This window comes from Dendronephthya gigantea, unplaced genomic scaffold, assembly GCF_004324835.1.
Source record: "Dendronephthya gigantea isolate DGI-Jeju-01 unplaced genomic scaffold, DenGig_1.0 000279F, whole genome shotgun sequence".
Lineage (NCBI taxonomy): Eukaryota > Metazoa > Cnidaria > Anthozoa > Malacalcyonacea > Nephtheidae > Dendronephthya > Dendronephthya gigantea.
Window position 1 is genome coordinate 108,576 of NW_021163289.1, and position 20,908 is coordinate 129,483.

General features: G+C 38.6%; 1 protein-coding gene and 1 pseudogene across 1 annotated transcript in view; one reads left to right on the forward strand and one right to left on the reverse strand.

Annotated features, from left to right (window-relative positions):
- The window catches only part of LOC114541303 (transmembrane prolyl 4-hydroxylase-like), a 34,732-nt gene extending 20,059 nt beyond the window's left edge, over positions 1-14,673 (reverse strand). The window contains exons 1-4 of the mRNA XM_028561237.1: positions 14,425-14,673; positions 13,033-13,114; positions 10,413-10,588; positions 2,723-2,781 (exon numbers count right to left, since the gene is read on the reverse strand). Of these exons, the coding sequence (XP_028417038.1) occupies positions 2,723-2,781; positions 10,413-10,588; positions 13,033-13,114; positions 14,425-14,649 (542 nt within the window). The 5' untranslated portion in view covers positions 14,650-14,673. The remainder of the gene's footprint in view (positions 1-2,722; positions 2,782-10,412; positions 10,589-13,032; positions 13,115-14,424) is intronic.
- Positions 14,674-16,717: 2,044 nt separating this feature from the next.
- LOC114541305 lies at positions 16,718-19,430 on the forward strand (annotated as a pseudogene).
- The last annotated feature ends 1,478 nt before the right edge of the window (positions 19,431-20,908 follow it).

The following is a 20,908-nucleotide window of genomic DNA, read 5'->3' on the forward strand; positions in this document are numbered from 1 at the left end:
CAAAAAGAGGCTGAAAAAGGTAATAGATGCATACCCTGTATTATTTTGTTTACACAATGTAAGACAAAGTTTCTCAATTAGTCAATTTATCAAAATTGTAGTTACATGGCGGTCCTTTTGTGGTTGAGACTGAAAAAGATTCTTACTGTCGGGCTCACACACTAGTCTGCATGTAATTACAAGTTGCAGTCGCTATCCTAATGCATTCTTTTGTAATATAAGATGCTATTTGTATGTTGTCAAAGCTTTGATTTCATGTTACAGGGTCCCAAAAAACTACCTAATTTTTACGTGCGTATATTTTTGATGCAAACACTTCTGGAACTGGAACTATGAGCACTGTTTACACTCAAAATGAAAAATGAAAACGCACTTACCTTGAAAATATATCTGACTTGAAGGTCAGGTAGAAATATAATATTTATATTTAAAAAATTCTTCAAAATATTCAAACTTTTGCTGGATCTACTTTGCATTATTTTTTCTGAATAAAGAACCCGGTTGCGTAGCAACTTAAAAATTGACGTGATAAAGCCATATCACGGATGGCGCGTCAGCATTATAAGTACTTTAGCTTGCGTTTCCATCCCTGTCTTCTGGATTGTCTATGCTGTCACACGCCACAACCACAGTTTTATCCACTTCCGCATGCAACATCTCATTGATTCATTCTCCGCTAAGGTAATGCGATCAGATTACCCAAGAGGGGTTGTTTGCCTTGTCGACATAGCGACTTGGGCGAACTTTCACTACATGCACTGGCGCTCCGTTCGAATCTTCGAGCCTTTTAATTCGCAAGAAGACATCTCGAACGAGATTTCATACTAGTAAATGTATCTTGTCAGTGATAATCATGCAATCTGACTTTATATAAATTGGTTAATCGTTCGTCTTGTATGTAAATAATTATCTCAAAAGGTTGATTAACATTTATTAGTAGTGGTCAACGGGTACATATCGAACGTAGTATTTAATTTTGAATGGTAATTGTCGATTTTATGTATTTTTCGTATAATTTTCTATAATTTCGAGTGCCTCAAAGGCATTTTTAAAGTAATATTCGTTGCTGAGAACGCAAGAAGTGCCATTAGCGGGCTTCAAATTTCAAAAACTTCCCCTGGACCCCCCTATATTGCGGTTGAATCACAGGCACGGTCGGATATCGGCTGGATCCGCCGTTACAACAATCAATTTGATTGAGCACGAACGCTATACAAAAGTTGGTCCCAGAACACCCCCCCCCATTATTTTTGTTAATGTACGCCCCTAAAGGGCAGTCGAGGAACTTTTACGATACAAATTATCAACTGTAACACGGCGCTTCTCTCGCAATCGCATTGGAACGCAAGACGTGAGAAGATGTTTAGGATTGAGGCGGGGGTCGCAAATATTTGAAATTTGATTGTTTAGACCTCGAAAGTGAGCATTTTAGAACGCAGGTACGTGTGTTACTATTACCTATATAATTATCATGAAATACAGAGAGTGCTCAATACCATAAAGGTGGAGAAAAATTAATATATAAGCATTGCTTACCAAGATGGCATGACGAAATTATGCCCCTTAAGAGTATAGTTTTGGTCGAAATGTGAGTTGGTCGCGTTCAAACAATGCATGCATTCCTAAGGTTTTTTCGTATGAAGTAATCAGACGGAGACATTCTTTGGAGGTGGCTAGAAAACATGGTCTCAGTTCAGTCATAAATAGATTTCGAGTCAAGCTGGTTTAAACATATTTTCGCTCATCCAGGCCGTGTCATGGCGAGTCTCCGTGACAACAGTGCGCAGCAGTTTTGAATTTTTAGCGCATGTGCGAGAAAGTAGTGGGAGAATTAAAAATTCATTAACATTTGCAGGAAATAGTTGTTTATGATGGCCGCTCGTAGTGTACGAAATCATACGGTGGTGTACAGGAAACACAAGGACAAAATCAACAGATCAGGCGCTGGTAATGGCATATATTAGCTAAATTTTGAGAAAGGCGACTTAATTTTGGGTACATATAATTGTCCATCTCAATTGATCTCAGGTATCTACGGTGAGCACATAATGTCAGGTCCCAGATAGGTATACCTCTGAGGCACAGCTTACTGTAGTTCCAGGTAAATTTCAGTCTCTAGTGCAAACACGGCTGGTCTAAATATCCCAATGTAACAACAAAACAAACAAGCGATGTGATTTAACATAAAGAAATGCTTTGTTTATGATTTTGAATTAACTGATATATCAGCTGCATATCTGTTCAAATGTCGCTTCATTATGGCGTGTCGAGGAATGTAAGTAATCTTCAAACAATTGGTCACTGAATTGTTATGAGCCAAAAATTCTGATACCCGACTTGAAAAATTAAAAAAAATTCGGCTGTTTCTTCTGTTATTCGTGATTTTTTCTTAATTCAACTTAATTTGTAGACACATACCCTATCATACATATACAGTACTATACTATTAATAATGGTAATTGCACTAAGTAGAGTGCAATTTGGTGTGAAATCAAACGCGTGATTACAAAATCGCAAATAGTGCGATTTGGGAATTAATCACACTATTTTTGACCAATCAGATTGCAAGAAACACCATTGATTTGAAAATGAATATAATAAAGACTCAAATTTGGTCAACTTTTAAATCCAATCGCACATGAAGGGGAACCAAATTCTCTCCTTATTCACCATATAAATGTATGAGAAATCATATTCCAGGGATATACAAAAATCTACTTACATGTCATAAATATCCTTGTCGTTCACAAATATGCCTGCTTTTCCGTATACATATGATACCTATAATATGTAGAATATGTATGAAACCCCTGTTTACTGCATGATATGAATAAATTAACCTGTATTATATAAAAGACCACATATTCACAAGGTCACTGGCGTACGATATACCTATTAAAGCCGGAGATTTAACGCGAGGACGTGCACGTGGAAAAGGACGGGAAAATGGCGAATGAATGGTTGGTGATGTGTCTATATATGGCGAGTTATCCTATTTGTCACGAATTCACAGCCGGGGAAATGATTTGGAACATGCAGCGGTTTTTACAATTTTTTCAAAAACGTAGGTTATTGGCACTATGTGATACAGAAAAAGGCGCGAAACTGTTCAAATAAAGCTACAGTTATATATATATATATTGTTACGCAACACTTAATTGTGTTATAATTATCATTATAGTAATGATAATAAATAAAAATAGAAAAGTTAAAATCATAAATAGGATTAGGAATGTAATATCGTTTAGCACAACATGGGGCAAGTGATTAATCCTTGCTGCAACACGCCTGAGTAGACATAATTTTTGACCACTCGTAAGCGTTAATTACTTGAGATTTCCTTTCATGCATGACATTCCGTGGTAGGTGATAAAACTTTAAATGACTATCTAGACAAAAACTGTCATTTTTATAGATAACTAATCTCGTGCATTTGGCTTGCAATGTTGAGATAACCAGGATAACCTATTACAATAGGTTGAATCTACTTAAGCTTAAGCTCACCAGTATGATGAATGATCTTGTGTCAATGATTCAAATATATTTCGCGCGGTCGAGCATTCTAAGCATTAATGACGGAGAAATAGCTCGCTAGCGAAATATTTGCATATTTTCTTCTGGGCTAATGTTCGCTCTTCTGTTAAAATTCAAAAAGAAAATATTTAAAAATTTCGCTCGCGAACTATTTTTCTGTAAGTGGAAATCCACCTGTAGGTCACAAAAAGCCTTCGATAAATTTATTAGTGAAGTTAGTTTAGTTTGTAGTTTAGATTCACACAGTTACTGTTTGAATATTTTACTATACAGGGTGTATCAGAAAAAACTAGAAGATTTTAAAATGTCCAGAAAACTATCATTTTATCAAAATATCTCAAAAATATATTTATGTCTAAGTATTTTAGCATCTCCTGGCTTATCTAACAGTAAAAACTAGCAGAAAAATTAACCTCGAAAAGCGGGAGAACGGTTTGTAAAAGCCTCATTTTTAACCGCTTGTGCAAAGAAAATGAGATGTTCAAAATCCAAGTTCATTTAAAGAGTTGAAAGTTTGGACCCTTTTGTGCAATGTATCAAAATTTCAGAAAATTTGATTAACATTAAGTCCGCCGTGAAACGTTTCAAAATTGGACTTTTTCCGTTTACTCCGCTCTCGCGTAAGAATTTTTATGCAAGAATGATTACATGCACGAGTGATGGTTCGAATGACGTAATTAAGACATAACTAACAATGAATACTCTTGTTTCATTGTTTTATTTTATTATTATTATTATTATATTTATTATTATTATACATAAAACATACTCCCAATAGGGCTTTTCAGTATGTACTAACAAGGCTAAAAATAGGTATATTTCTATCTACAATTACGTTATTGACTATGCTATGTTTATAAAATATATTTACAATTAAGAGAAATCCTAGTTGTATAGTTATACTAAGATTTTAATACTTTAACTAAGATAGGTTTCCGTTAACGTTATTTGTTAACATATTTTTCTTTAAGTGCTTCTTAAATGTTTTAAAGGGTAGTTTTTTAAAATCTTTATCTAAAATGTTCCAGATTTTTATTGCTCTATAGCAAAAACTTCTTTGACCTGATGTTGTTTTGCATGGGGGAATGTCAAGGTCGTCTTTATTCCGGGTGTTCTTGTTATGAACTGCATTTCGTTTTAAAAACTGGTCACATAAGTACGGCGGTGCAAGTTCGTTCATGCATTTATAAGCCATTAGTGTATCTCTGTACTGTAAATGTTCCTTGACTGGGAGCCAACCGATCGCCTGTAGTACTGGTGTTATGTGGTCGTATTTCCTTGTATTTGTTATAATCCTACAAGCAAAATTTTGTACTTTTTCGAGTTTTTTTATGTTTGTTGCCGATGTATTCGACCACACCGTAGAGCAGTAATACAATCTGCTCATCACTAGGGCATTGACAATCGTGTGGAGGGTTTCGCTATCGAAGCTGTCCTTTACTCTATTTATTTGGTACAGTTTTGCCATTGAAGATGATATGACGTGTCGTATATGATGATCATAACTTAAATAACTGTCCATGAATAGCCCTAGGTCTTTGGCGTAAGAGGAAGGTGTGATCTCTTTTCCTAGGAACGAGATAACCAGTCCTTCAGTAAGGTTTCCGATTAACTGTCGAGTGCCTATTAGCATTAATTTTGTCTTTTCAGGGTTAATTAACAGCTTATTTGTGAAACACCATGTTGCAATCCTCTTAAGATCCTCTTCTATGTTACTTTTTGCATCGATTATATTCGTGATTGGAAAGGACATGAATATTTTCGAATCATCCACAAATGATTCTAACTTAGCTGTTTTTGGTGCTGTTGGAAGGTCGTTTATATAGATGCAAAATAACAGAGGTGACAATATTGCCCCTTGTGGGACGCCATGAGTGATTGAAAGAGTTTCTGATACTGAAGAGCCAATGCGTACGTATTGCTTTCTGTCTGAAAGGTAGCTTCTAAACCAATTTAGAGCCTTACGAGATACTCCAATATTGCTTAGTTTTTGAAGCAATATTGTGTGGTCGATGCTATCGAAGGCTTTGGACAGATCTAACAGAATAAGGGCAGATAGCTCTTTGTTATCCATTGCGTTCAGGAAAAAATCGTTTACTAATATATTGAGGGTTTCCGTTGAATGGTACTTTCTGTTTCCACTCTGGTGTGCCGTAAGGTGGCCGGTCCGGTTTAAAAAACTCGTGAATTGATTTAAGGCCGCTTTCTCACATACCTTCGAGATTACATTGAGCATTGAGAGGGGACGGTTGTTGGAGGCTATTTCGTGATCCCCTTCTTTTAATATTGGTATGATTTCTGCTATTTTCCAGGCTTCTGGAAACGTATTAGTTGTAAATGAACTGTTGATGATATCCGTCAGGGGGCCTAAGATTACTTGGAGGCAGTCTTTAATAGTTCTCATACTGATTTTGTCGGGACCTGGTGATTTATTTGATGGCATAGATGTTAGTATGCGTTCAATTTCCGCACAGGTAACAGGTATGAAGTGGAATGACTCTTCGATCGGACATTGTAGGTTCTTGATTTCACAGGCAGACATGGAAGATATATTGATGTTATTATCTAAGGCCAGTTGCGTAGCTGTTTCGGCGGCTGTTATCCCTACTGACTGGAAAAAACTGTTAAAATCGTTGGCAACCTCTTCCTGGTTTTTGCTGTATATTGGGGTTGTTTTGTCTCTAGACGGAATGCGGCTATGAATTACTTTCCAAAGTGACCCAGGTTTGTCTTTATGTGTATTAACTTCAGTGCGGACGTAGTCTTTCTCTGCGACTTTTAAGGTGGATTTGATTGATTTTTGGACTGTTTTAAAGTTCTTCCAGTCCTCCATTTCTCGTGTCTGTTTGTATCGACGATGTAGCTGGTCTCTGTAGATCATTTGTTTTTTGATGTCAGCAGTAACAAATGGACAGGATCGACGTCGAATCTTGACCTCTTTAATTGGAGCATGGACAGCCAAAGTAGTAGAGAGGACATCATTAAGTTTTCTGAGTTTTGAATTGACATTGGAATCGAAAAAGATAGAAATGAGTTCTTGTGATCTTGTACCAAGATGGGTAATGAACTTTGAACTATCATAGCTTTTATAGCTTCGCGTCAGGATGCTCTGTACTGATGGCTTAGGAAGTTTCATGTTTAACGCGGTGTATACTGGTAGGTGGTCGCTTATGAGTGTGTCCATAACACCACTTTGATGGACAAGGTTGGGTGATGAAGTTATGATTACGTCGATTAGTGATTCACAAGTGTTTGTGATCCTGGTTGGTGAAGTGATCAATTGCTTTAAGTTCATCTCGTACATGAAGTTTTCCAATGCTGTGGTCTCAGCGGTGACCTTCATGGTGTTGCAATTGAGGTCTCCCAAAATAAATATGGGTTTGTCCTGCATGGCGGCTTGCATATAACTTGCTTTTAGGTTGTTTTCTAGGCAGGACGGCGGGCAGTCTGGTGGTCTATATGATACACAGAGCAGGATAGATCTTAACTTTTTAGTCTGAAGTTTGAGCCAAAGCTGCTGGAAGTAATCGGTGGAAACTGATGATATTTCCTTCAGTACGGTGACCTTAATATCACTCCGAATGTACGCAGCTACCCCTCCTCCTCTTTTGTGGAGGCGGTCTTGGCGGTAAATTTTATAGCCCTCCAAGTTGATCTCGGCATTTGGTATGGTTGTGTTTAACCAAGTCTCTGATAATGTTATTGCCTCAATCCTTGTCTTTGAAACAAATTCGGCGAATTGGATCCAATGGGAGGTATTTCGTAGAGACCTTATATTTAAGTGTACCAGACGGAAATGGGGGGACTTTGAAATGTTATAATTTTGCGGAGTGTCCCGTTCTATACTAAGGTCTTTCAGGGTCGAGTGTTCATTCCAAGACCTGCCTTCAGTGGTAGGAATGTCGATCATATTGGGATTTCGTAAAAGCTTGTTTTGCTTGGTATTTCGTTTGTTAATTAATTTAACATTGTGATTCGTAATCCTCACAGGTATCGGATAGACTTTATCAGGATTTCGTGAGGGATCGACGTGGCATGCATCGTTATCTAGACCCATGTTCCATTCTGGTCTACAGTACGATTGATGGGTTGGTAGGCTTGGCGGAAGTATTGTTTGTAAATGGGTGATTGGGGACGTTGGCTCAGAGTTGACTGCTGTGGGTGGTGTACATGGAAAGGCGGGAATTGGTTCTGGCCCAATGACTGGTAGGTAAGTGGTTTGTTTAGGCAATGTGATTGGTACGATGGTAACTTCCTTAGGTGTTTTACCTGATATGGTGGTGGGCTGTTTACACGTGTCCGATATTTGGCCGGTGTATGGTTTGTCAATCTCCGGTGAAAAGGAGGCCTGTTTCTGCGATCAGATTTCCGGCGGTTAGCGCTGTTATTAGTGTTGGCTTTTGGTGGGAAAGTCCGCCGGTTGTCCTGTCTACTCGAGCCAAAGGAGGACTTTTGGGATTTTGGGTTTTTTGTAGAAATGTGGGGCCGATTGGTTTGAGTATAGTTACTGGATACTTTGGTTTCTTTTGGATATGTGTTCTTATGTATATCTCTGTGTTTCGCTTTATATGAACGTAGCTGTTCGTTCAGATGGTAGTGGGTGTATTCTTTGCTTTGTTGTTGTCTATATGACCTGATTTGCATCTTTTGATCTTTAATCGCTCGAGTATTGCCTTTGTTTTTATATGAAAGAGGGGTGGGTTCTTTGTGCATATGGTCGTTATCATTAGCCTGTTCTAAGAGTTCTGTTAATTACACCTGGATAATGCAAAAGATGTCCTGTTTATGAATTGCTAGCTTATTTTTCATATCAAACATTAAAAACAATGCCAAGGCTGCAGTTTACACCACAGCAAAGAGCTTTTTTGGTAACTGAATACCACCGTAGTCATGGGAGCGTCACAAGAGTGCTCGAAAGGTTTCGGGAGGAGTATCCTGACGTACGCTGTCCATCACATGGTACAGTTTACAACAATGTTGCTAAATATCGTACAAACGGGACAAGCTGTAATCTCAACCGGGGAAGATCAGGACGTCGAAGAACTGCGAGGTCTCAAGAAAACATTGAAGCTGTACAAAATGCGATTGAAAATCAGCAGCCAAATGGAGCGAGAATTAGCGCTCGGCGAAATGGTCTTGGCTTATCTTCGGCCACCTTTAATCGTATAACACGGCTGGACTTACGATTTCACCCATACCAGATGATACGACGACATCAACTGCTTGCAGGAGATTACCAGCGGCGAGAAAGGTTTTGCCAGTGGCTTATAAACAGACCAGCACGATTTCTTGAGGACGTACTCATTGGTGACGAAGCTGGATTTGCCTTAAATGCCTCTGTTAACACCCATAATATCAGAGAGTACTGCGCTCGTGGTGAACGACCGTTGCACTTTCAGTATGAGCGAAATAATGACCGTCACAAGGTTACTGTTTGGGTCGGATTGATTGGTAATGGATCTGTCATTGGTCCTTTTTTCTTTCGCCACAACTTAGACGGCGAAGAATACCTACAAATGATTAATGAGCAAGTCGTTCCAGCTGTAAGCGAAATACGCCGTTTCGCTCCCAACGATGATGGCAGGTTCCAGCGCCTTTGGTGGATACAAGACGGAGAACCACCTCATCGGAGATGCATTGTTTCCGAGCGCTTGGAACAATTATTTGGAAACCGATTTATTGCTTTAAATCGTGCGGTAGAATGGCCACCGCGATCTCCCGATTTGACTCCTTTGGATTTTTTCCTTTGGGGTTACCTAAAGTCGAAGGTTTATGTCACACCACCGGCAAACTTGGAAGACTTGAAGCAAGAATTCAAAATGAGATGGATATCCTAAGGCAGGACAGGCAAATGGTTCGGCGTGCTGTTTTCAGTATGATAAGTAGGGCAGAAATTTGCGTGCAAAGAAATGGAGGACATGTTGAGAACTAACAACAAATTTTGTAAACTCTGCTCTTGTTTGCAATTGTGTACTGTTTGACGTTTTTGTGTAGTTTATTTTTAATAATAGCATTATTAGATACAACATGTAAGGTATGACAATAGCATTGTAAGTACGTCATTCGAACCATCACTCATGCATGTAATCATTCTTGCATGAAAAAAGTTACGCGCGAGCGGGAAAAAGTCCAATTTTGAAACGTTTTACGGCGGACTTAATGTTTATCAAATTTTCTGAAATTTTAATACATTGCACAAAACAGTCCAAACTTTCATCTCTTTAAATGAACTTGGATTTTGAACATCTCATTTTCTTTGCGCAAGCGGTTAAAAATGAGGCTTTTACAAACCGTTCTCCCGCTTTTTTAGGTTAATTTTTCTGATAGTTTTTACTGTTAGATAAGCCAGGAGATGCTAAAATACTTAGACTTAAATATATTTTTGAGATATTTTGATAAAATGATAGTTTTCTGGACATTTTAAAATCTTCTAGTTTTTTCTGATACACCCTGTATAAGTATATTATACATTTTGTAGACTTTGTAAGTTGTGAACATTTTTAAATATTGACCGAAAAGCAGAAGACCAACTCGACCAGTCTGATAACGCCTTAAAAACAACAAAATACGAGAGCTGGATCAAGCTTCTAACGCCATTAACCCACACTTGAAACCTAAAACGTTGATTGGTTAGTTGTGGATCACCCCACTTTGCAGAGGGAGTGTGCAAGACTCCCTCAACTTCCATTATAAAAGGGCGTGCACAACAAATTGCAGACTTAATTAATTTTTACTTCCAAATGTATGTCCGTATATAGTTTCTGTCAACGTGTTTCTGCTGTTGTGCGTGTTCCTGACTCCTGATTTTTGTTCTCCTGGCGTTTCGTTGCGCCGGTGCGTGTTTCACTGTTCTTCGTTTTATATAAATAGCAACTTACCTCATAAGCATCAATAAAATCATCACCATTTAAATTCCACATCTTGAAAGTCTCGTGCATCTCATCCTTAAACATCTTTTCAATATTTTTAAACGGTGGAATTTTTTTCATTCCTTTTGCCTTTGCCAAATCAATGACAAGTTCGCATTCGTCTTTCGTGAAGAAATCTTTAATTTCTAAAAATATAAAAACGTTATCACTAAACAAATTTGACATTTCATGTTGAAAGTGCTACCTACTAATTCCTATTCCACGGATGTTTCCCACCTTTTTCTGTTGACACTTTGAAAATGGAAATGATAAGGCAGTGTTTCAGATAACCTAAACTCAACGAGTTCGAGTGGGAACGAGCTTGTGGAATTCAGGCGTTATAGTCTATACCTACAGCAAATCATGGAGAGTGAAGACTGTTTTTCTACTACAGAATTGTGTCTCCAGGTGAAACAATATGATAAACATAGTGATTCCCGGATTTATGCCTATGTCCAAAATTTACGTTATAATGTACATTTTGAATTTGGTGATAAGCTCCGCTTTGAAAATTTTTACGGAAGAGTGTTATTTATCGTACAGCATACAGCATGTAGCATTATATATAATTTCTGGAAGCCTTGCCGGATTGAACATTAGAAAGTTTGATGAGTCTCATGAACGAAAGGACATAAATGTTCGTTAAAAAGGGGATGTTATAGTTCATTCTGTAGTTTGTCTTCGGTTCTTCAAGATTTTATAAGAGCTGATTGAAGATTGCTGCCCGTGCTAGTTGATTTCCAAAGATTTTCCAAAGTTTGATTGATAAGATGTTTGATTACAAAGATTGTAAGATAATGATTTATTAATGAATAAATTCATTCATAACTTTTTTGATGCCAAATAATCTACATTTGTCAACACGTATGAAAAAATTGTACGGAACAATACAATAGAACAACGACCCAATAGAAGAAGCCAATCGATTCCTTTGTTTGCTCAGGATAAAACCCTAATTAATACATCCTTCCCTTTTAATTCTCGCGTACATTTTATACAGGGTGTTTCAAAAAAAAACGAAAACCATTGAAAATATAATCACCCATAACAATGCAATTGTTAGAGTTTGAATGCCTAAGCACTCTGTTAGGACCCACAGGTGTATAAAATTAATGTTTGCCATACGCATTTTTATGCATGCATATGATGCAGTAAAATTTGCTTGTACGCAAAAATGATATTTATTAACAATATTTACAATTTACAAATATGGATTACAATATCTAAATGTGCATCTGAAGGACCATTACCTTCAACATGTCCCCTTTCTCTAGCATTACAAAGCATAGCATTTTATAAATAGCATTAAATCCCCACGGGCTGAAATTCGTGAACACGGCATTCAAATTTTAACAATGAGTGATTTCAATAGCTAGTTTTCGTTTTTTTTTGGGACACCCTGTATTTCGCAAAGAAAAATCGCAAAGAATATCCTGGATCGATTAAGGAAATTGTTATGATTGTATCCTTTAATTTTTTCAAAACTGCATAGATCGTAATTTTGTTGTAATGGACTACCTTAATTATAATTATAATGATAAAAAACTTAAACAAAAGTTTTTTAAAATATGCATGTTGGGTAGTTTACTCTCAAATCCTGAACCAATCCAAACCTGAAAATGATTAAATCATGTATGCAGATAAGGACTTAAGTGAAGTTGCTGGTGATGTTTTGCTTTAAAATAACGTGTCTTGGTGTCATGGGGAAGTGCAAGGATTTGACAGCAACGGAGAAGCAAGACGTCCTAAAAAGTCTTAAAGAATTATGAAGCATGTCTTGACTTAGTATTTGATAAAGCATTTTTTTCGAATATAAAATTTGAGAAAAGATGCAGAATTTTTCGGCACCAAATCCAGAAAGAATGAAGTTAATAAAAGACGCTATAGCCAGATGGCGGCTGGAATCATGATTTGGCCATTTAAAGTGGATGATAGGGCGAAGCCGACCCGTGAAACGTATTGCAAGTTCATAACAAGTCGATCGTCTAAGACTGAATATTTAAATATGAATGACAATGCTCCGTCGCATGCCCCAAATGCCACTACTCAAATTTTGGCCAAGAGAGGAATATCATTCAGCAATGCAGTGGCCTCCAACGAGCCGAACCTTAATCCTTTAGAGAATTCGAACCTCTGGGCGATCATCAAAAAGAAGATGGTAGTAAGTAATTAAATAGTAAATCATAAGTTTGGGATGCCATCGTTACGATGGAGGGTGACTCCTTTTTCAGGCATGATATAATCTAGGCCTGTGGATATGATTCCGGTAAACAGGTCGTTTTTTTCAGTACAGTTTGATTACTATACTTACGCTTGTAGTCAAAAAGCTCACTCAGGCTCATTGAGTGTCAATCAATAGAAAGATTTAAGATCTAGCTCTTATTCGAGTGGAAATGCCGTCATGGAATTGTTATAAAGAAATTGAGATCCTCCACTCAAGAGTTTGAGTGTGAGTGAGTTTTTAGAATACAGGTGTTAATCTTATTGTGTTTTTTGGTAGATTAAAACTCTACAAATTAATTGTTCTATTAATTCTCCTAACACTACACGCATTATCTTGTAAAAGTGCGTTTTCAATAATATTGCTTACCAAAGATTGGAGGATTTTGACTTAACGTTTTAACGATATTTTCTTTTCCTTCGAATAAATGTATTGTTTCTTGCATACCAACCTGGTGATGACGAAAGTTCATTGTTAGATCAGAATTATCTATACTTTTATAATTGGAATGGAGATTCAAACTGAATGCAACAAAAATGCTTTACTAAATTGATCGAAATTTGTTCGCTGCATACTTATGAATAGAGGAATTGCTCATCGTTTCCCGTTGCTTTGTGCAAAAATAAACAAAAACTGGCAGAGAAGTCGGAGCCACCCGCATAGCGTGTCAATTAGCCAAAAATTAGCCAATTAGCCTTTCCTAGGGCGACATGGCGGAACGCATGTATAATGCGACATGCGCGGCATATTTACATCAAAAGGATTAGAATCAAGTTCGCATAATGCTATGACGAATGCCCGTTTTCAAAAAGTTTATTCACACTCACACTCTGTGAAATGAGAAGTTCTCTCTTAGTCAATGAACAGATTTAAAGTAAAACATTGAAAATCAAAGCTATTGTTTGACTGAAAATACTGCCATCGAAAAGTAACAAGAATTAGGATTGAGATCTCCCACTCAATGAGTTTAAGTGTGAGTGAGCTTTTAGAATACAGGCGTAAATATTCATTCATTTGCGGAACACTTAATCATTAATATTACTCAAAGGCTGTGTTTTCTTATAAATGATTTTTTTCATACCCTCTGTATATCATACATTGTTTTATAAAATTCTATCCCGGGCGACGCATACCATAATAAGATCACTTCGTTTTCCGAAGGGTCATGCGACAAAGATGGCATATAAACAGTCTAAATTCCCCGTAACGCTAACAACTAGTAAAAAATTCAAGCATTTTTGGACTAAATTTTTTACGCTTTAATCAGACCGTCCGCGGTATATCTTTGTTTTGTCCCTTTACCGGGTTGGAAGGTAACTCCCGTCGTATACAATACTGCCAGCTAAACAAAGTTTTTTTTTAATCTCAAAAATCCATAGACATGCAAGCATATCTATATGGAGAAATCATTCGCGGTCATTTGTGTTCACTCGTGTTTACCTTTAGCGAGATAATAAAAGGTTATCGAAATAACTGTTTTAATCAACGCAAGTCTATACTATTCCTTAAAACATCATGTGATAAACATATCGGACGGCTTCAATAGTCTTTTTCCCATCTCTCAATAATATTTGGTTGTATAGCTAGTCATCTGCAAAGTTGTTTGTCCTCGAGAAAGATCATCCAGTTACACGCATGTGTTTGATTTATTGTTAGCATTCAAGCTATGAATTTGCTGCTACGAACGCTTAAAAGATCTCATATACCTAGAAATGTTCTACCACCGTACGAAAACTGTTAAAAATATACCAATCGGCTAACCTTTTCTTTTTGCTTTCGGGTCAAGGACATTTGAAAGGTGTTTGTCATAACTTCTCGTAGACATGATAATTCACCAGATGGGCAGACATTCCCGTAGATCTGTTTGTAAAAGTCCTTTGTACTCAACGGCTGGATATGATCCGCACAAGATAACATTGTACTGTGTAGTATGGATACTAAAACCCAAAACCTGATATCGGGAATGTCTAAAAATTGTTTTGACATAGCGGAGGATTTTGAACCACAGGGCTTTATTTGTTATATAGCTATAGGCAAGACGAGTTGTAGCAAAACAGGTATCTACCAGTGCCACATTGTCATTGTGTGAAGATGCGGCTGGTATTGAACCTCGGATTATAATATTTCGTTCAAATTTTGTAATCTAAATACGTAAAATATGAATGTTCGCGTGGAACTTTCACTTATAGAGTTTAACTTGGCCTTATTGACAGAGTGCTACATTGCCCCATTGTGTGATGCTGCCACTACTAAATAGACATAGCGTACGAACTCACCGCGCTTTTCTACCTCGCAGAAATTTCTTGCAACAAAAAACTAAATGCTAAACATGAATCTGGTCGGTTGAATAAAATGGATTGAAACCTTGGGCCAGTAGTACGAAGGTTGGATAGCGCTATCCACCGCGGATAGTGATTTTTTAGCCGTTTTTAACGATTTGATATGGAATCATCTAAATATACTTCGAGATACTCGACTTCAGTTTAACAATGCATTGTCTTTATTTTCCCTGCTTTTAAATTAAATACAGTGAAGCAAATAACTATAACATAAAGTTCTGGTACTTATGACCATATCACCGCTGGCCTACGTTCCCTCCACGTCTTTTTGCTTCACTCCTACATCTCTGATCTCTGATATGAATCCAGATCCATCCAACTGTAAAGAACAAGAAGAAGGTACGCAAATGAGTTCTAAGGATCTCGCTCAGGCTATCGTGGCCGATCGAGCCTTTATTTCGTCCATCGGTCCATCACGGCAGCTATTTTGGAAAATATGGCGTCGCAAATGAAACACATGAACACAGTAGCTCGCTATAAAACTGTTGGGTTTTCTGCCCAAACAACCATCGAAGAGCCCGGAGTATGTGATGATCAAACGGTTAATGCACAAGAATCCAACCCCGTAGTGTCAATTGATCTAACGGGTTTGCAAATGCAAAATATAGCAAGTCCTGTAGTGTCTGATGACCTGACAGGCCGTACAAACAAACGAAATTCAGAGACGGTGAATAATGTAGAAGATCCTACGCCCGTATCAAAGCGTGCACGTTTCGACGCTTCAAATGAGAGTAGTTTAATTGATATTGACCTGGAACCAACAGAGGGCGATATTATGTCCCCAAATTCTCGTTGGGAAGCTAGCGAGGAACTTTTCGCATTCCTTGAAACAATTACTTCAAGGTATCAACATTCCAGACAAGCCTATCAAAGAGATGCAGGATCACATTTTGGATGTGTTTGGTCCTTTGTCGACATTATTTGAGAATGTATTGTGAATACTGGAGTCAACTAGGAATGGCAATACTGTAGTTTTGGACCAAGAAAGTGTCCTAAACTTCCTCACCTGTGTAAAGTATGCAAGCTCCTTACTCGCGATGCTTCTGCTCGATTATCAGTAAATCGCAGAGAGTTGGTCCTAAAAAAGATCAACCCACTGATGTCATCATTGGCTCAAGAGCATTTCACAAACACGGAACGCCAACTCTTTGGTTCCAGTTTTGAGCAACGCCTTAAAACTCGCTCAGAGACGACGGAGACCATCGGTAAGGCATCAAGAGTCGGGAAACCATTTTTTCGGGGGGGAGCTCCTGAGGGCTTACAAGACCTCGTGGAGGCCGCCAAGGGTTTCAATTTCGTCCCTTCCAATCAAACCAACCTCATTCCTTCCAATCAAGAGGAAGGATGTCGTTCAGGGGCAATGGAATCCGCAGTCGGGGGCAAAGCACAAGATTCCAGAAGTCCCAAAGACAGGACGCTTAAAACATTTTGGGTACTTCAAACTGTCCAGGGCCACCACATAGAACTTATCTCTTTCCCCGCTCAACAAGTTTTTCCAAGAAGGCCACAACTATCCCCCAGACCAAGAGAGAGTGTTAGATCAGGAGATAGGGGACCTGTTAACGAAGGAGGCAATTCACCCAGTTGTAGGCCCATCTCAATTAGACCAGGACTTTATAAGTTCAATGTTTGTAGTTTCGAAGAAGGACGGGGGAAATCATCCAATTATAAATTTGAAACCACTAAACCAGTTTCTCGTTTACGAGCATTTCAAGATGGAGGGCATTCACATGCTGAGAGATCTTTTGAAACAGGACGACTGTCTCGTAAAGATCGATCTCAAGGATGCGTACCTCACGGTGTTAATATGGAGGGACCATCAGAAGTATCTGAGGTTTCTCTGGAAAGGGACTCTGCACGAATTCGCTTGCCTTCCATTCGGTTTCACAAAGTTGATGAAACCTGTCATAGCTGTCCTCCGACAGATGGGTATAAGATTAGTGATATATTTGGACGACATTCTGATAATGGCGGAATCTCAGTCACTAGCACTACACCACGCAGCATCAGCCTTGAATCTCCTGGAAGGTCTAGGCTTCATAGCCAACTACAAAAAGTCTCTCCTTGTTCCTGGTCAGCAAACAGAGTTTTTAGGTTTCCTGATCGACTCCACAAATTTATCTCTTCAACTAGCAAGGGAGAAAATTCGGAAAAAATGTCAAAGCATACTAGATGCAGTAGACATCTCAGTCCGAGAGTCAAAATTCCTGGGCCTCCTAACCTCCTCTATTCAGGCCGTATTCCCAGCCCCACTACAGACACCTTCAAAGGCTGAAGAATGAGCAGAAATCAATCTAACGAGGCTCCAGTGACATTGGATACGGTAGCCAGGGACGAGGTGATGTGGTGGAGAGATCATCTCCAAGCTTGGAATGGCAGAGCGTTGTTCCAACACCCGATAGACTTAATAATCGAAACAGATGCTTCTCGCAAGGATTGGGGGGCACACTGCAAAAGAGTCAGCACAGGGGGCCCATGGTGCTCAGAAGAGAAGAGACTACACATAAATTGCCGCGAACTCCTTGCCGGATCGTTTGCACTCAAAACATTCACGAAGACCAAGACTTGTGTTCATGTAGGACTTCTGATGCACAATTTAACAGCAATGGCATACATAAACAAGATGGGGGGTACACATTCTCAGGTGTTAGCCAACCTAGCCATTGCCTTATGGGAGTGGTGTCTAGAGAATCAGATGGTTGTTTCAGCTCAATATCTCCCAGGAAGATTGAATGTACGAGCAGACAGGGAATCACGAGTTCTGACCGACTCCAGCGATTGGAAACTCAATCCTTCTTTGTTCCAAACAATCTTAGGAATATTGGATCCCTTAGAGATAGACCTATTTGCGTCTCGCCTCACGCACCAACTTCCTAAATTTGTCAGCCGGAAACCAGATCCCCAGGCCATACAAACAGATGCCTTTTCAATGAACTGGAAAACTCTTCTGGGGTATGCTTTTCCGCCATTTGCACTGATTGGTCGATGCCTTCGGCAAGTAGTTGCTTAGAGAGTCGAACAACTAATCCTTGTAGCACCAGTTTGGCCAACTCAAATGTGGTACCCATTACTACTCCAGTTGTGCACGGACTTCCCCTTGCTACTTCCAATGTCAACAGATTTGTTGTCGAAAGACGATCAAACACACCCGTTAACCAACCTCCAACTGGCTGGGTGGAAACTGTCAGCAATGCTTCCAAACAGCAGTTATTTCAGAGGAAACTAGAAACATTTTGCTGGCAGCATGGAGACAAAACACTACCAGTTCTTATGCCTCAGCCTGGAACAAATGGGTTTGCTGGTGTGACCAACGGAAAGTCAATCCCGTTTCAGTTTCTCTGAGTATGATCTTGGAGTTTCTTAAAGATCAGTTTAAGGAAGGGAGAGCATATAGGACTATTAATGTTTATCGCTCTGCTTTATCAGCAGTTTTACCTAAGATTGACTCTAATAAGGTGGGCTCTTATCAGCTCGTATATCTCAATTATTGAAGGGTATGCTTCATTTAAGACCACCTCAACCTAGGTATACACATACATGGAAAGTTTCTCAGGTTTTGGACTATTTTAAATCCTTGGGGCGTAATGAAAAATTCAATCATTAAATCGTTATCATTCAAGTTAGTAACTTTGCTTGCTCTCACAGCTCCGGATAGATCTTCGGATCTTGCTAAGAAAGACTTGCGGTTTCGATCTTATCATCCCGAAGTAGTATCTTTTCAGCTACCTGGTCTATCAAAAACGTCTAGGCCTGGTGACTCCCCTAAGTGTAGCTTCCATGCTACGTTTAAGGATGATAAGGACTTATGTCCAATTGAATGTTTAAAGTGGTACGAAGATCGCACTAGGAATTTCAGATCCAATGACATTAAACAGCCAAACAAGTTGTTTTTGTCATATATTCGCCCACATAATCCCGTCTCATCTTCCACTCTGGCGAGATGGATTAAATATCTGTTGGACTTGTCGGGCGTAGATACAGATATTTTTCTGCTCATTCTATTAGAGGTGCTTCTACTTCTGAGGCTTTTAACAGGGAGTTTCTCTTCCTGAGATTTTAGGTATGGCAGATTGGTCTCGAGAGAGTACGTTCTCAAAGTTTTATTACAGGGCATCATCAATGTTTCACCTGGTAATGCAGTTTTATCAGCATCTAATCTTTGACACGTTTATTTATTTTAGCTTTGAACATGCATTGTTAAATTGAAGTCGAGTATCTCGAAGTATAATTTTAGATTATGCAAGTCTGCGAAGCAGATGCAGTATAATATTAATTATATGAGAGATATGAGACGAGATTTAACAATGCATTCCCGGTAAGGGGTTCCCCCCATGCATTATTACTAGTTTTGTTGTTTTTCTTTATCTCTATAGGTCGTTTCACAAAAAGACGTGGAGGGAACGTAGGCCAGCGGTTATATGGTCATAAGTACCAGAACTTTATGTTATAGTTATTTGCTTCACTGTATTTAATTTAAAAGGAAGGAAAATAAAGACAATGCATTGTTAAATCTCGTCTCATATCTCTCATATAATTAATATTATGCTTCATCTGCTTCGCAGACTTGCATAATCTAAAATTAACCTTCAATAATCTTTTAGCCTTCAACTCCTGATTTAGCCTTCATCCTTCAGATAAACCTTGGATGACCCCGCGTATAAAGCAAGAAATAAAGGCCAGACAAAAAGCGTTTACGTCAGGGAACAGATCAAGATACCAATTATTATGTGACAAAGTTTCTTCACTTATATCTAGTGCTAAGAAAACGTATTATCAATCGAAAGCGGAAGATACACGTGTAACAAGCCCAGCAAAGTGGTATAAAATTATATATGAACTTGTGGCTGCTAATGATTGTAACTTCCAATCTTCAGCAGCCCCCACAGATGACCTAGCTGAACGCTTACAACAAAGTTTCACCAAGCCTTGGCAGAGCACCACTCCTAATGAAAAACCAAAACTAGAGGAAATTGAACATTTACTCAAAGATACCAAGCCGCTGTTACCTTCGATTGGACAAATTAAGGCAATTCTCAAACACCTAAACCCTAAGAAAGCAAGCGGTTCGGACGACATTCCTGCATGGCTACTGAAACGTTACAGTGAAGAGCTTGCCCCTATTATTCATAATATCATCTGCTCTAGCATTTCCCAGTCCAAATACCCGACTCTCTATAAGCACGCATTGGTCACCCCTGTGCTCAAAGTATCCCCCGAATGATATTGACAATGATTTCCGGCAAATCTCTGTATTACCGCAAATGGCAAAAATCTTGGAAACCATACAACTTAAACTGAATAAAAATGACCTTAACATCAAAGATAATCAACATGCATTTACAAAAGGAAGATCAACAGTATCTGCGTTAGCGAGTATTACCCAAAATTGGTACAATAAGACCGAAAATTCACGGGATGGAAGAATGGGAATTCATGCCTTATTTATTGATTTCCGTAAAGCTTTCGATATGGTTGACCATGGTTTGCTCCTAAGAAAATTAGCTGAAATGAATGTATCTAAATGCTTTTGGTTATGGACGAAGAGTTTCTTAGAAGGAAGAAGCCAGCGAGTAAAAATAGGTGCGAGTTTATCATCTATTAGGTCCTGTCCTTCTGGAGTCCCCCAGGGCTCTGTCATCTCACCAACAATGTTTAATGTCTATGTTAACGATCTTGAAGATTGCATTCCCAACCATTTGCAGATTAATACATACAAATATGCAGATGATTGCACTCAGGATGAGGCAATCTCATATTGCTCCACTGGCAACATGCAAACGGTGTTAGATGCAACGAATGACTGGGCACTTAGAAACAAGATGGAACTTAATATAAAAAAGACTAAAGATATGTGGATTTGCTTCAAAGAAGGAATTCCTGCACCACCTTCACTTATGATTGGTAAT